Below are 17115 nucleotides of genomic sequence, written 5' to 3'. Positions count from 1 at the left end.
TTATTCGGAACTACTAAATGCACGAGGCATTACGGCTGATTTGAGTGACCCCTGTGTCATCAAAAAAATTACTCATAAGTGCACCATCTCTCAAATCAGTCTGCGGGCCGAACAAAATATTTTGAAGGGCCGCATGCGGCCCGCGGGCCGCAGTTTGGCCATCACTGTTTTAGAGAATCTTTGCTTTTCCTTCATCCCAAAAGCTCTGTAATATTATTCCGTTGCATGCTATAGCACAAAAAGAAACATGCTAAAGCTTGCTTCATTTAGAAATGGAACACACTTTTGCTCATATTGTGGCGCTCTTGGTAGACGGATTTCTTGGCGCCCACGTATCGGGAATTTTGTTAGCTTCACCTATGTATTTTTGACATTCTGACAGCTGTGACAAAAAAAAACGAAAGTTTTCGTTACAAATAAGACCATGACGTCGGAACTGTACCAAAAGGAATGTCTCCAAAAACAAAATTTCTCCATTCATTCGATCCCACCACCATCCCGTGATGTTTTGCCTGATTAGGCAAGCTGTCATTACAGCAAAGTCGATCAACAATGGTATGCAGAGAAAGGGATCCAGTTTGTTCCGAAAGGCCTTAACCCACCCAATTGTCCCCAGTTCCGCCCTATTGAGAAATATTGGGCAATCATGAAGAGCAAAGACTCAAAGCAAAGGGAAAAGTTGTCAAAGACATCAATCAGATGAAGACCTCTGGTGGAATAAGTTAGCCAATACGATGGACGAAGAAAGTTTGCGTCGCCTAATGAGCCATAAAGTTCGAGAATTCTTTCGAAACCGTGACGAATAATTTTATCCGTGTTTTCTTAAAAGTAAGAAAAGATCTTAAATTCAATAATAAATAACTGAAACACAAGCAATTGTTTTTATTCCAATTCCAAGCAAGCTTTAAGAAACCGGTCAGAAATGACCGGTCATTCATCCCTAAGACCCTAAGTTGTATTTTCAGAAAAAAACATGCGTCTACCACTTTGCTGAACGTTTGATGCGTTGATATTGATATTGACTGACTAAATGAATGATTTATTGCAACATACTTTGCATCACACGGAAATCCCCTCAATGAGCTCAGTTCTTAGAGATTCCTTCTTAAATAGACTGAAAGCCTTGTAATTCTAGGTAAGGGTTAGTAATAATGGTACAGCAGTAAAAGCATGCTAATTCTTCGAAAAACATGAAAGACGAAGGGCAAAATACGCCAACATTTGATTTTCTGCTTGAATGCGCCACAGGAGTTCTTTCCCTGCTAGCATGGTGGTTACAAAGTAGTTGTGGTAACCGGATTATGACTAATTTCAGTCGTCATTCGGTTGCTTCAGCTAAATGGACCTAAAGTGTGCTACTTGGGTTATTTGTATGGTTGTCCATGCTCCATGGTGACTAGTGATGCCAAATAGACAAGGGGTCGGACACTCAGCACATTGTGCCTCGGCAATCCAGAGATATCAAGCGACACATCTCCGGTTCAATTTTACATATGAAATGGGAACACTGCCAGTTGTCAAAGTCATCTCGCACAGCTGCCAGATCTATCAGATTATAACGATTATAACGATTTAACAAATATTGCAGTTCGGCACTTTCGGTACAGCATCGGCACAGATCGACTCGTTTCAAATCGCCGAACATAAAAACGGCTGTGCCGAGTATCCGACCCCTTGCAAATAGACGAATTCATCCAAGACTTCTAGTTCGTCGCTGTCAACGTTTGCCATCCGTGGGAGGCGTTTGTCTCTTTTGAGAGGCGCATGCGCATGTGTTTATTTCATTCCAATTCTCTTAGCTTTCACTTTCAGTCTAGCGTAGATCGCCACAGCCGCCCCTCTGCCATCGGTGACAACTAGCATTACAGGATCTGCATGGCTTAGAACTTTGTATCGTTTATAACTATTTCAACAATTTGAACATCAATTGAAGGCAGATTCCCTGCTACTATTGCGCAAACCACAAGTTAGACTGTCTTGAACCACGAACGCAGATTTGACGCAGGGCGAAATGTGTTCCATAATTTAAAAACACAGTCAGAGATGCCAATGATCCTGATATTTATGCATGCATTAATTTGGGACCCGCCAATTATTTTAGTTCCTGTGAATTCTGGTTCTACTAATGTTACTGAAGTTTAAAGTACTCCATAAACTATTGTTGTTATGCAAAAGATTAGACTGAAAAAATAAAAGAAAATCGCTGGGTCCCAAATTTACGCATGCACAAATATCAAGGTCGTTGCCATCTCTGTTCATAGTTAGATTACAATTAGAAAACGCGAAAAAGCAACCAAAAGATTCATATCGCTTTCATCACCTTATCACATTAATTCTGAACACATTACAACAGTGTCGTTGCACACTTTCCCACACCGATTAACTTTCAAGACATCATATTAGTCGAGATTCAAACTATAAATGATATAAATTATCTCCATCTTGTTGGAACGAGGGAACTTGGTTGCAAATTTTAGCAAATAATTGAAATTCCAGTAGCTAAGAGGTACGTCTAATTATCGTCTGTGCCTGTGAAATAAAGGCGAGTCAAGTAGTCCAGCCGAGCGTTGAGTCGAGCAGTTGACTCGAGCTATCGAATCAAATAGATGTCAAGCAGTCTAGTTGAGCAGTTGAATCAAGCTGTTCAGTTAAGCAGTCCAGTCGAGCAGTTTAATCGAGCAGTTGAGTCGACTAGTCCAGTCGAGCAGTCGATTCGAGTAGTCCAGTCGAGCGTTGAGTCAAACAGTTCAGTCGAGTAGTCCAGTCGAGCAGTTGAATCGAGCTGTCGAATCAAAAAGCAGTCAAGCAGTTGAGTCGAGCAGTCTAGATGAGCAGTTGAATCAAGCTGTTCAGTCAAGAAGTCCAGCCGAGGAGTTGAGTCGAGCAGTTGAATGCAGTAGTCTAGGCGAGCACTCAAATCGAACAGTTTAGTCAAGCAGTCTAGTCGAGAAGTCGGGTCAAGCAGTTCAGTCGAGCAGTTAAGTCGAACAGTTGAGTTGAGCAGTTCAGTCGAGTAGTTGAATCGAGCAGTAAAGCCGAGCAGTTGAATCGAGCAGTCCAGTCGAACAGTTTAATCGAGCAGTTGAGTCGAGTAGCCCAATCGAGCAGTTAGATCGAGTAGTCTAGTCGAGCAGTTGAATGGTTGAATCGAGCAATCGGGTTGAGCAGTTGAGTCGAGCAGCCAATTCGAATAGTCCTATCGAGTAGTTGAGTTAAGCAGCTGAGTCCAGTACACGCTATGTCCGAAGGTACTTATTATTTAACTTACATGCACCTCAGATTTCTCTTCACAGGATGATAGTATTAATCAAAACAATTAATTTAGAGAAGGTCTTAAAATATTCTATCTTGGGTTTTTTGAAAAATTCAATTTTAAAGTTTATTTAGGGGTCATCCCCTCTCAAGAGATCATATCCGTTATGATTGACCATCTCCGATTTCAACCAAATTTGGTATAATTGCCTGTTCTGACCCCACATTTAATTTCTCAAAGTTTTGTATGGATTGAACAATCCCCCTTGCAGTGACATGCAGTGAAAAATGAGTATATACGAAAATCTGAGAAAAATGGAGAACCGTCACTGCAAGAGGGATTGATCAATGCGTATAAAACTTTGGGAAAATGAATGTGGGGTCGAAATGAGCAATTATACCAAATTTGGTTGAAATCGGAGGTGGTCGATTACAACGGATATGATCTCTTGAGAGGGGATGACCCCTAAATAACCTTGAAAATTGAATTTTTCAAAAAACCCAAGATAGAATATTTTAAGACCTTCTCTAAATTAATTGTTTTGATTAATACTAACATCCTGTGAAGAGAAATCTGAGGTGCATGTAAGTTAAATAATAAATACCTTCGGACATAGCGTGCAGTAGTTTAGTCGAGTAGGTAAGTCGAGTCGAGCAGTTGAGTCGAGTAGTCCAGTCGAGCAGTGGAATCAAGCAGTTGAATCGAGCAGTTGAGCCAAGTGCGAATCGAACAGTTAAGTCAAGCAGTTGAGTCGAGCAGTCTAGTCGAGTAGTTGTATCAAGCTGTTCAGTCAAGCAGTTGAATCGAACAGTCCAGTCGAGCAGTTCAATCGTGCAATCAAGTCGAGGAGTTGGGACGAGTAGTAAGCCGAACAAATGTGTCAAGTAGTCGAATCGAGTAGTTAAGACGAAATGGCTCATTACCTACCTATGTGGCAGAGTTCTATGTGTGCAGCTTGACTCTTGCTTCTCTTTCAGGTTTACCAATCTCTCGGATATACCTCAAGGCAGCCATATGGGACCTCTTCTGGTTTTTCTGCTAAGCATTTATACACTTGAGCCAACATTCAATAAGACAATCCATGCCACTTGATTTTTACAACTAAACACCATATTGTTTTTAGCGTATTACGCAAAAACGGACGTATTCGTGACGACTACTTCGTAAAAGATGTAAACGAACAATGTTTTGCAGGTTTCAATACATAATTATGCAATTTCAAATTGGAATGACTATTGATTACATTTGTTGTTTCTTAGATTGCAGCAATTACAATTACATTATTTTTCGTAAAGTAAAATTCTTTTAGCTCTAATTCGATACAAAAAACAATAATCATATACGCTCCACATTCGTGTATTCACAATACATCATTTTCACTTTATTCATGCATCATTGCATACCACTCCATTTCCCGGCTGGGAACGGATAATCAGATTCATTCTTTATCTTCTGTATATGTTAATTTGCGTGATTCGATAGTTGAATAGATCGTTTGCAGGTTACAGTATAAATCAGAACACTATGAATATATTTGACTACTTTATTCGTCGTCGTGATTGAACTCGAATCTTGTTGTTTTGCTTGCATACTTTTTTAAAGCAGGCGTGCGTCTGTGTCTACAAGTGGCTCAATAGCTAGTTATTACGTAGTTCATATAGTCATAATTCTATCATTTGAAAGTATGAGCAAATTTTACTAGATACAAAAATACTAGATATAGAAATAGATACAGATAGCACGGGTTTCAACTCGACAAATTACACAATTTTGATAACGAGTAATCGAAAATGTTGGTGAAAAACTAAAACAGTTTACTTGTTTTTTTGTACTAATGTTCGTGATCGATGATCAAAAGGCACTCATATTGATGTAATGTCAAATAAAAAAAATCTATCATTAGATGACACGTGAAAAAGCTGTCAGAAGGAGAGTGGAATGTTGGAAAGTCGACAACACTGATGGTGATGAGTTTTTGTACATAATTAACTTACTATCGTAAATGTCGAGTCGAAGTTGGAAAAGCATTGGCGACGGTATATGGGATCGGTTAATGCAGAAGTTACAAACGGAAATCTAACCAGAGCGCGAGTATGTAGTAAAATTAACGATTATAGAAAGCATCAAAATTAAAATGATATAAAACGTAAACAAATTGATTATTTCAAAGGGTTAGTTTTAATACGTCAATTGTAGTAGCCGAAATAAATTTTCTGAATTTTTGTAGCGCTTCGCTAAAAAATTATCATCTAGTCCAGATGAGACTGTAATAGATATTACTTTTTCATAAAAACTAAACCTATAAAAGAGTAAATTCATCTCCTTTATCGTTTGCAATTTTCAGAAACCGGAGGATGTACCAAACTGTTCCTATTGCGTACAGCACTGGCATTTCAATCAACTCAAACAATGTAATTGGTATAGTTTTGCATGCTTTGCTGATGCAATGCAAAATCTCCACACTATAAAAAGTTGCTTGTTTAGCATGTGACTCTTACAACTAAATAAATAATTTACCTTCTTACGTTTTTTATTCGGATTTCTAAGAACTAATAATAAGTATACTCAACATATAAAAAATTGTCATTTCTCATAAAATCACAATGGATGTATTTTAGTTACGGTTGATTATAATTTATACTCCCACTTGCCCTTGCATACTCCTTGTCGAGTCCGGTTTTGTCAAGATTAAATCCACACTTGTAACGTAGGTTTCAGGGTCGTCCACAATAAATCAGTCAAATACAATTATCTAGAAGTTAGCGTTCAGTTTAAAAATACAAAAAGAACGGCAGAAACATTTTTTCCACATTTACGTAACTTCCGGGCAATCGACCGCAGTTGTGCGATACCGATCACCTAGCCTAGATGATGTTGTGTAGCTAAGCGCAGCGGAATCAGCTCGCATCCACTACAGCGACACCATTCGTCGCATCGGATACATTCACAACAACACTGGGGGTGGTGGAGGAGTTAGTACTGCCATTATTGGCCGCTCCGGGGACGAATATCTCAACATTTTGCTGACTGCTGGCCAATTTCTGCTTCCGTTTCATCTCCATCAGCTGTTTTCGCTGGGCTTCCCGCTTAGCCGCGGCTGCCTTCTTCGCTTCCGATGCCGCCGACTTTGTACTGCTGTCTTTACTAGAGCCATTCGTGTGATTATCCACCGAACCGTTCGATACTGCAGTGGCGGGGGTTTTAAAAGGTCGCTTTACGAGTTTTGTACTACGAGCCTGCGGAACTGGACTTTTAGGTAACGGTTTCTGCGGAAGGAAAATGGACAAGAGTATAGTTAGAAAAATATTTTGACCGATGAAAGGTGAATGAAGAAATGATTCTACTAAGAGATTATCTGTTTCACAAAACTATGATAATTGGTGAAATAGAATTATAAGTTACACAATACTAGTAAAATTTTACATTACATAACGTAATACTGTTTTGCATTTTGGGATAACTTCTATAAGCAAATCAAATGAGCATCCATGGGAAATCCCCTTTTACGACAATTACTTTTATTTTCGCGTCAATTTGAAATGCTGATTTTTTTAATGTACTGAACGAATCACACGGGAAACACTTACCTTCCATCCATTTTCCCGGAACGAATCGATCTCCCGGAAAGAGGCGTCCACATTGTCAACTTGCAGCAGCAACATGTCCCAGAAACCACGCAGATCTTCATTTGTCGTTTGGAACTTTTCGTCCGGCGATTGATTTAAATTGTTGTAACATAAACCTGAGAAAATAAAATAAAGTTGACGTATAATATTCTAACATAAAAGCATTCGTTTCATAATTGCTAGAGTTCATATGAGAAAAGTCGATGTCCGCCGTAGTTGATCGACATGATAGCGCATTTGTAGACAGCCGTACCAGTTTCTAGTTGCTGTTACGAAGCGGCTGCTAATGTCTGCTGAATAAAAACTAGCTAGTCTAGCATGAAAATTTCTTTTTACGACGCCACTGCTACAATGAATGGTAAAAACTATTCTCACTTTTGGCCCGGCAGCTGATGTTTAATAAAAGTAAATCAGTCAATGCTGGTCTACGTGAAGAATTTTCAAATTCTAAATTTGAAAAATATTAAATTCTTCAACAATGAAAACTAGAGATATAAAAAAGTTATTATTTTCACTAATAGTAATTGGATTTGGTTGGGTTATTGTCATACTCAGTTGGCCGTATGAATAAAACAGTTTATTTTGCTTTCTCCATAAGATTTACCCAGGAAAAGCAAAGCAAACTGTTTTATTCATACGTAATATGAAAGTATAGTAAACCTCTAACGGGCGACATCATAAAAACTATGCGATAAAGCTAATAGACCGTATTAATATTAAAAGAGTTGGAGCAAACGCTCCCATAAAAGTTACATGGGAAAAGTGAAGCAAACTGTTTTATTAATACGGCCTAATAAATACTTTTTTTATGAAAGTCACTCAAAAGAAGTCATCTGAACGAGTATCATGCAAGAAACAGTTTAATTTTGTTTTCGTTTTTTATATTTTTTTGAAACGATGGTTCTACAATTGATGAAGGGACGGTAGGGGAAAGAAATGAAAATTTTTGTGAAGGAGGGGAAGAGCAGAAAGGAAGGGGGGGGGGGTATTGGTAGCTCGTATTTATGCCCAACACTTTACTTGAACGAACAAAAAAGATTCGCACAGAGTCTCCGGGGTTCGTTCCTCGCATAGCAATCGTGTGGAGGAATTCTGCAGAAGATTCGTATAGAATGCCTTGTTTATAAAACCCAGATTCTTGTATGAGAAGCCTCCAGAAGGAATCCTCGGAATTATGAAAGCAGGAATCTTGGTGTGTTAGTAAGGGTACTTAGTTATTTTTTCAGATCTGATTTAGTACAAAATTCAAATAAAGCATTTACATTACTCGTCGAAAAATTTTGAGGTCGATCATTTTGTTCTAAATCACGAACAACATGTCAAAAGGTCCAACTGCAAATGAGAGTTTCTCTTTGCGTCTCCTCTCTTAAACTTAAACTTAAAGTTCCCATCTACCAATAGAGCAAAATTTCCAATTGCAATGTCCAAAATTGACGTACATTTTAATTCTATGTATCGAACTTTGTTTTATTGGTTAAATATTATTCGGTAGCAGAACAGCTTTAAACGATGGAAATATTTTATTTTATTTTTGAATTCTGTATTTGCCTATGCAAACATTTTGCCTAAATCATATGTGATGGTCTTTATGGTTAGCAATGTCAATTACACTAGAATCTCTTTTTACGCCCATTGATTTTACATGATTTCTTTCTACGTCCAATATTTTAATTTATGCCTTTTTTACGTCTGATATTTGAACTAACATCCTCTCTTTTGGCGTGTAAAATTTGAAATAATGTTCCCGACAGATTAAGTTACTTTCAGTTACATGTTTAGTTCTATCTCCACTGATTTTCATCCGATTTTTATGCAACTTGCTTTAAAACAACCACCTTAGATTGGTCTTTAATAAAAAAACTATTTTGGTAAATTATTGTTCCATTTTCAGATATTCCAGATCGCATCGAGGTCTTTTTTAATATCATAAGTAGCAGATGAAATAAAACCAGAAATCTGCTTAACAGACTGCGCAAATATTATCCATTACATTTATGGTCCATAAGAATGAATCTTACACTATTCTGTACAGTATTAGTTCATATCCCAGCCTCCAGATCATCCGTTTTTGGTTCTACTGGAACTCATAACTGGCCACTTAAAATTTCCTTTCGAAATATGGTATATGAGGACTCAACACGAGCTTTTGGATGAACATTTGGATGTATTTTGAGTCCGTCTGGACATTCCATAGTATCCGTTATCGGTATTATCCAAAGAAAATTCAAAATGACCAGTTTTGAATTCCGACAGAACTGGGATAACGAATGTCCAGATATGGTTAAAATATATTCAAATGTCTACCCAAAATCTCGTGTTAAAAAAATCCTGTGATCCAGGCTAGAAACTCTATCATGTTTAAGTCTGAATTTTTTTTTTGTTTTGCATAAAATTTAGTAAATTTTTCGTAGACATTGCAGCTCATAGGCTTATCAATAACGAGTCGCAACATACCCAAAGTATTGCTCTGCGTTGCGAACAAAAATGAGTGAGAAAGTTATCGATAGTTGTTGATTATCTCAGAATAGCGATACTATTACTAGATCTAACATTAAACAAGAAATAACGAGGGTCCCACATCGAATTGCAACACGGAAAAAACGCTGTAAAAAATTACCCATTGGGTATTTTCTCTTGAAAATTTGGGTAGAAGTAGTTTACAGTGTATTGTTTATACGGTATTTTTATCGCTGTCAGTTTTTCGAAAATTGGAAAAAATGGCGTCACTCGAAAAGCATCGTCGCAAATTGTCTCTCATCGGGACATTGGAAAACAATTCGGAATCGTGCAGTCAACGGTGAGTCGTATGATTAAACGTTACTACGAACCTCTGCACATGGAACGGATGTTCTATTAGTGATCAGGATCACAAACGTGTTGTGAATGCGTTTAAGCTAGGCTGACCAGACGTCCCGGATTACGTGGGACTGAGTCAGATTTGCATTTGTACCGGATTACTAAGCGTCCCGGAAAGTGTACCGCATTGATGAATTTTTTAATATAAACAGTTTCTAAGGATGAAACATAGGAAATTAGATTATATTGCATGAAAAAACTACTGCTTACACCGCTCGTCAGCCGGGGCACACCCAGTCACGGCCCGGCACCTCGAACTCCTCATCTGACCAATGTCGCTCGTGATTGTTCTCTTCATCTTCAGTTTTCACTTCATTATCCCCCACTATTTCAATACTGAACGATCCCGGGGACAATTTGAGATGAACTGAAGTCCATTGTGCATCGTAGCGTGCATGCTGAAACTACGGTAAGCTATCATGAAGGTCAAAATCCGCCTGGTGAGGCACCTACCCCTGTGTATCTCCGAATTTTTATCCGTCACAAATCATTGGTTTCCACACGGATGCCAATGAAACAGATCCCTTGCTAAGTCATGACCTTTTATCACGAACCAATCCCCAAAACCGAACTCGTAAACCCTACACACTTAAAAAAAAGTATCGAGTTCGGTTAAATTTACCGAACTTAGAACAGCCGAACGTTCGGTAAAATTTTTTTATGATGCCAAACATTACTAACGATCCGTAAACGTCGATTGGCACCACCGAAATTTTTACCGAACATTCGGCTGTTCAGAGTTCGGTAAAATTTTACCGAACGTTTTAAGTGTGTATCACGAGGATGAACATGAAGAATTTAACTCCTGGGTTTAACTGAATCGGCCTTCTCTGAAGCTTATTCATGATCGAGTCAGACACATGCATCGCGTTTCGTCACCACCCGGTCGCACAACCCTCGAGACCGGATTCTAGCATTTGTTTATTGTTTGAGCCTTCTGTTGGGCTCTCTACTTGCTCGGTAGCACTTGAGACGGATTCGCCGTACAGTACAGCAGTCAGTTTTCAGTTTTTTCGAGCCAATGTTGCAAATTCTCATCACGATGAAGGCTCATCACCTGCTCGTCAGCGATTTGAATTTTATCAACTGGCAACTCGATCGTATCCTGATTGCTCGCGATGAATTGCCGACGCAAAAACTGATGAGCAAAATATGAATGGATTACGCTTGCAAATACTCGCTCGGTATCTCTGTCTCACACTCATCGCTAATCATCGTTACTTGCTGTCATCCAACCAAGAATGTATTTTGCGATGAAACGTAAACAAGCATATTTTTTGGCAAATTACAAAAAAAAATATTGCTCGTTCAAAAATAAAACGATATTCGTACCACATATAATAATTAGTAACTTGCCAAACGTCAACATATACTTGCGACGCCAACCAGTAACTTCAACCTACACAACCACACGCAGAAAAAAAAATTGTAAATGCAAAAAAATTCTGTTTAAATTCAACAAAAAATATTGTAGACTGAAGGCTAACCCAGATATTTTTTTGATTCTAACTGCTTGACTTTTTAGTTCAACAATAAGGTTTGTTATTTCGAATAATTGCTAGTTTCTATCAAAGAAATAACTGTAGAATCAAAAATAAGTACTTTTGGGTTTATAAACGATCTAGTAGAAGCAAAAGGAGTATGAATTCAGTTTAAACAATATTTTTTTGATTCAAAAATATGATACAAGTTGAACTCAACAACAGGGAATTGTTGTTTCAAACTATCATCATTTTTCTGCGTGCAGTAACTTCAAGCGGCTCACGGACAAACAAAATGGTTTCAAGATTTAGTTTCAATAGGGCTTTTGCTACACACACATGCAAGACATCTGTTGGGCACACATTGCATATTTTCCTATTCGATGCAGCAAAAACGTGCTGGATAAAATTATCATTTTTTCTAAAATTATTCATCATTTTAAAGCAACTAATAGTCAAAATAACCGACAAATGTTCCCTGAAATATATGCTGACTTTTGGTAACTAGGGTTTCGGTGAATTCGCGTTAAATCGGTGTCCCAAATATACTGATTTTTGAAGCAGAATACGGCATAGGCCCAGTTGAAAGTAACGCAATATAAAATTGGTTTTAGCATAATAAATTGCTTTCTTAGCCGAAAGCAACTACTGGCTATTGATATTTGTTTAGTTTTATCCCGCTAACATAGGTCATAGTTACATTTTTGATCATTGCTACCGCGTCTTAGCTTATTTGTTGAAAATAATTTTTTTATTTAGTAAACAGATGTATTACCTTGCCATATGTATGAAGCAATTTGTAATTTCTGTTTTAAATAAAGAAAATAAATCATTTAAAAAATTTTGCTCTTCCCAGCCCGTGTGTTTTATATGGAGCTGTCACTTTTGCCTGCCCAACAGATCTCCAATACATATGCACTCTGCAAACACCCTATGAAATGCAAACCTGGTGCAATATTATTATTATTATTTGGTGGCTAGAAGGTTCGAAGCTATGAAAAATAATACATCTTCTTGTGTGACTAACGATGAAGGTTGATAATAAAAATATCGTCGGCCACTGTTCAAAATTTGATCCTGCCAACAAGTCTGAAAAATCGCTTGTATATTGTAAACATTTGCAAACGTTGCTGGTGCTTGTCATTGTCACGAAAAAAAGATTTATGCTGCACTAAACGTGAATGTAGAAAAATTATGAATAACATGTTAAAATAATTTTATGAGATTAAAAGTCTTCTGGGTGTAGAAGAACGCTAATGTTTTGAAGCGCATTTATGTATTCTGTCGCAAAAATGTATATTCCAAGTACCTCAGGTGCTAATAGTCGAACTAAAAAACCCAAAAACCAACATAAGTGTTAGGTACAAGTTTTTATGACGGTATAATTCAATATCCGATAGCGCTTTTGCCTGTTTTCCAAAATTGATAAATCAATAGCTACTCATCGCGATGAGTAAAATTCGAGGTATTCGTTTTTGATTAACATTACTAGCGATCAAATCATTGCATGAAAAAGTGTGTGTGGTAATTCGTTTTTCTCTCACTCTCATTAAATAATTCTCAGCTAGAAAAGCATTGCCAGAGAATTTGACGTTATGGAATCACCTTTGAGTGTGTTTCGAACCGAATCAGTACTTTTATCGATGAATAGCAACATTGTTTTCCACTAAGCAAAATCCGTGATGCTGAGATCAACCTTGACTATCCGAATGACCCTCAACCGCAGTTGACGATCAAGAGTTCAACTCCAACGTCTGACCTGCGCCTTGCGGACAGCAATGAGAGTTTTCTTACGCCCCTCAATTACTCACACCACAGCTCTTTTAGGATAATCTGACGGATTATCCCAGCTCCCAAACCGACGCTGATGGATTCTGCAGGTGACCGCACACAATTACTTTCATTTTTCCTCCTGCATGATGAATATCTCGAAACTCGTTACCTTTAAACTACGAAAAAAAATATACCCAGGAGAACTATTTACAAATAACACAACGCTACCAAAAGCTAGCATTCACGGCCACAGGCAGCGCCGCCGCTATCGCCAAAATGAAATGCCCAATTTCCAAATGATCCCATCTTTACTACCGAACCGATTTAGCAAATAAGCCACTCAATATGTCCCGCATTCATGCAAAAAAAAATCTGGTCACTTTAGTTTAAGCGAAATCTCAATGGTCAGGGAAGTGACCAAAAGTTGAATCCGTCCAAGTCTTTCGTTCAGAGAGCCAAGGACCGGGAGGGACTGCACACGTACAGAGTATAGAAAGCCTCAAATCGTGACGAACGGCAAAATACGGTGGGAAAGTCCCGGGCCCGGAAACTGTACATCCAGATGCCGACGAAGCCTAATTGTCTCATCATAGATGATGAGACTTACGTCAAGGCGGATTTCCGGCAGCTTTCGGGGCTACTGTTCTTCACCACCCAGCACAAGTTTGATGTTCCGAAGGAAGTAAGGAAGCAGAAACTTTCAAAGTTTGCCAAGAAATACATGATTTGGCAAGCAATCTGCTCATGTGGCAAACGGAGTGCGCCGTTCGTGACTACCGGGACTGTACACGGGCAGATCTACCTCAAGGAGTGTCTACAGAAGCGTCTGCTTCCTCTGTTGATGCAACATAAGGGTCCTACGAACTTCTGACCGCATCTAGCTTCGTGCCACTATTCAAAGGATGTCCTGGAGTGGTACGAAACCAACGGGGTCACTTTCGTATCCAAGGACATGAATTCCCCCCCACGCACCGAAACTAAGGCCCATCGAAAAATACTGGGCTAAATGTTATGAAGCAGGCACTACGAAAGCATTTCAAAGAGATCAAATCAAGACAGAAAAAAGTGGGTTTCCATACAGAAAAAGCTGCAGCCAGATGTTGTACAGAACCTTATGAGTGGAGTTAAACGTAAGGTGCGAGCATACGGTTATGGCATTGAAGTTGAATGAAATAAATATGCCAAAAGCTTACTAATGGTTATATTTTATTGTCTAAAAGTTAGAAAAGTATCGGTCAACTAGGTGCTTTTCTACAGTGTTTTTTGCGTGATACAATTTGATGTGGGACACCCTTTATGCTTTTCGCTTCCATTTTTTGTACCATGTTAGTTGTTAGTTAGTTATACCAACTAACTAGAGTATATAAATAATCTACAGGTAACTTAGTACTTTTACTGAAGTACTGAAGTGCGAAGCGTCATATTAAAATCATCGAATAGTTTGTACTCCAAACTACACAAAAGTTCTGATTGATTGGATTTCTGCACAGGACGTTATTTATTATGTAATTGATGCCGACAAATTGGATGACCTTTTACAAAACCATATTGAGAATTGCCTCTAAAAAACACGAAAAACATTATTTTATAACACTTTTGATGAATTGGTTTTCCGATAAGCCGACTTCTGTTGCACTGTAATACATTAATGCAAATTGAAATAACAAATATTATCTCAGTCTAGACACGTGATAATGGTACACCAAAATATATTGACGTTCTCTATTATCACATCCTTCTACGTGTGCTGAGCTAATCAAAACACGAGTGACAGCATGATAAGATAGCGACTATTATCTCTACCACAGAAATAGACGATTCAATTCACTGACCGATACGTGCTTCAATTTTCATCAATAGTATTATTATTTTTATTTTTGGATGGATGGATAAAACTAACTATTTTTATACTGTTGTTTTGCTTCGGAAAAGCACAACTATGCATGTTAGTCATAGTCCATCGAATTCAGTAGTAGACTCTAAATGCTTACACATACCCTTATTGTCGTCATCATTTTAAAAGCTATTGCTCAAAAGATAAAGTTTGGCAGTCGTCTGTTTATAACCGACCAAAACAACAAAACAAACATTTTTTCCTAGATTAAAACCTCACAGGAGACAGACCGAACGGTAAAGAAAATAAATAAACTATAATGAATGCTTCTAGTTTGGATGAGTTCCAACAAAAAAAAAAGTTTGCGACATACCATCGGTATACCGACATCACTTGTTAGAAGCAAACGAAACAATTTCATGCCCATCATTTTTAAAGAAAAATACCTACACATATTAAAGAAAGTTGCAAATTTTTTTTCGTGAATGAAATAGTTTACAAATATCCATATTTCATCAATCAACACAAATAGGAATTTTAAGAATCATAAACTTTGTACAATGTTGATTAAACTACTACCGCTGCTGATTGCACGTGTTTTGCCGAACATAGGCAATTGAAACGCTTAAAATCATCTGCTTTAAAAATAAAATCATCTTTAAATCTCAACAGTTTGATACTACTAGACGAAAGATTGTATTATCACACAGACAGCCGGCACACACTTAAAGTCAAAAAAAAAAACGTCGAGCAAATGTAATGTGTGAAACAAAAACAACCACTAACCTTCAAACTGTTTCATTTTCTGTGTACAAAGAAGCCGCGCCTTTCCGGCAGCCACCAACACGTAACCAGCAATTTCTTCGCTAATATCTACGCCATCAACCTAAAAATTACAAAATTTCATCAGAACATATGGTTTGTTTTTTCTACCCAGCATTTTTGTTTTTGATTGTTCACCTTCAAAGCTTCGGCTTCCCTCTCAAGTTCCGATGCCATTGTGAGAAGCCGATTTTGTTCGTTCTTCAACACCTGCAGGAAATAGTTTCCGTCCTTCAACTGAGTCTTGGTCGGCGCAATTTCCACTGCCGTCACCACGTCGCTGCCATTCACATTTTCCTTCTCATCTTCTAAATGCTTGCAGTGATGGCCATTCTTTTCACTAGTTCCGTTCCGCAATATCGCTTCATTATCACTTCCATCGCCGTTGAACGCCATGATGTCCGCAGAAGAATGGTTCAGCTTCATATTATCTGTCACTAGTTTCGATCCCTTATCGGAAGTAAGATCATCAACAGTCGGTGTCTGATCTGTCACTGCCGGCGACATCAACTTTGCCGATGGTGCAACTGATGGTGAGCAAGATTCCCGATGGATCGGGTTTGAAGCTTCTCCGTCGCACGGCTTGGACGTCACCAAAGCCGAAGTAGCCACTGATAAAAGCTCGGACTCGGATCGTGCCGCCGGCGGATGATAATGAGGGCGTCCATTGGCCGTGCGCGTCGTCGAAACTGAACACGATGACAAAGTGGTGGCGCTGGTCGCCACCGTACCGTTCGATGTGACTTTGCCCTTATTCGAGTGCAACGCCGAATGCGACTGGTGATGACTAAGAGGAAAAATGATTAGAAAAGAGTAGATCGATTAGTGAGCTGTAAAAAACAACAATCACAAAAGAAGTAAATTATAATCCCTCAGTGATACTTGAATCGGAGGAAATTAGACAATTCCTATTTAATCTGAAATGAGTTTGTAGAGGAGATTGTTGTAGGCGGACCTACTGTACCGTATAGGCGTTAAAATAATTTTCTGTTAGAAAAAAGTCTTCTGCGACCTCATTGCCAAAGCGTCACTATTTTATCATTTTCACCTTTTTAGAGCACAGCTTTTACCTATATGATAACAGAAATTTTTGATTTGCTGTATTTTGTCAGTGCTCAAAAATTAAGGCTAATATGCTTTAAAGAAATAACACTTAGTAAAGTATATGAAATTTTCCTCGTTGAACCGACACAAATAACGAAAACTATCCCACCAAATAATTCACCCCAAACTCTAATCTCCAGCAATTTTTTCATAAAGTTAATTACATTCAAAACTGAAATAATAACGATTAGGTAGTTAATCTTTAACTCAGAAAATATGGTTGCATATTGCTCATGTAATTTCACATATGAACCTTGGTCCACGAGAACTCGATAACTTGAGTAACTAATGTTTTTAGTGGAGGCCATTAACAGTTGATAGGTAAATTAGACTCAGTGGTAAATAATATTCAGACACAATAAAACT

The 17115-nt window shown here is 38.2% G+C and overlaps 1 protein-coding gene across 2 annotated transcripts in view; it reads right to left on the bottom strand.

The window, feature by feature from the left end:
* Positions 1-4602: 4602 nt before the first annotated feature.
* LOC128742292 (uncharacterized) overlaps positions 4603-17115 on the bottom strand; it is an 88992-nt gene continuing 76479 nt past the window's right edge. For both annotated transcript variants that reach the window (XM_053838618.1, XM_053838619.1), the window contains 4 exons: positions 15784-16432; positions 15610-15709; positions 6841-6995; positions 4603-6519 (listed from right to left, as the gene is read on the bottom strand). In XM_053838618.1, the coding sequence (XP_053694593.1) occupies positions 6151-6519; positions 6841-6995; positions 15610-15709; positions 15784-16432 (1273 nt within the window). In that variant the 3' untranslated portion in view covers positions 4603-6150. The remainder of the gene's footprint in view (positions 6520-6840; positions 6996-15609; positions 15710-15783; positions 16433-17115) is intronic.

Source organism: Sabethes cyaneus, chromosome 3, assembly GCF_943734655.1.
Source record: "Sabethes cyaneus chromosome 3, idSabCyanKW18_F2, whole genome shotgun sequence".
In the NCBI taxonomy this organism is placed as follows: domain Eukaryota; kingdom Metazoa; phylum Arthropoda; class Insecta; order Diptera; family Culicidae; genus Sabethes; species Sabethes cyaneus.
The sequence above is the reverse complement of the archived record's forward strand: the minus strand, read 5'-3'. Positions and strand labels throughout refer to the sequence as shown.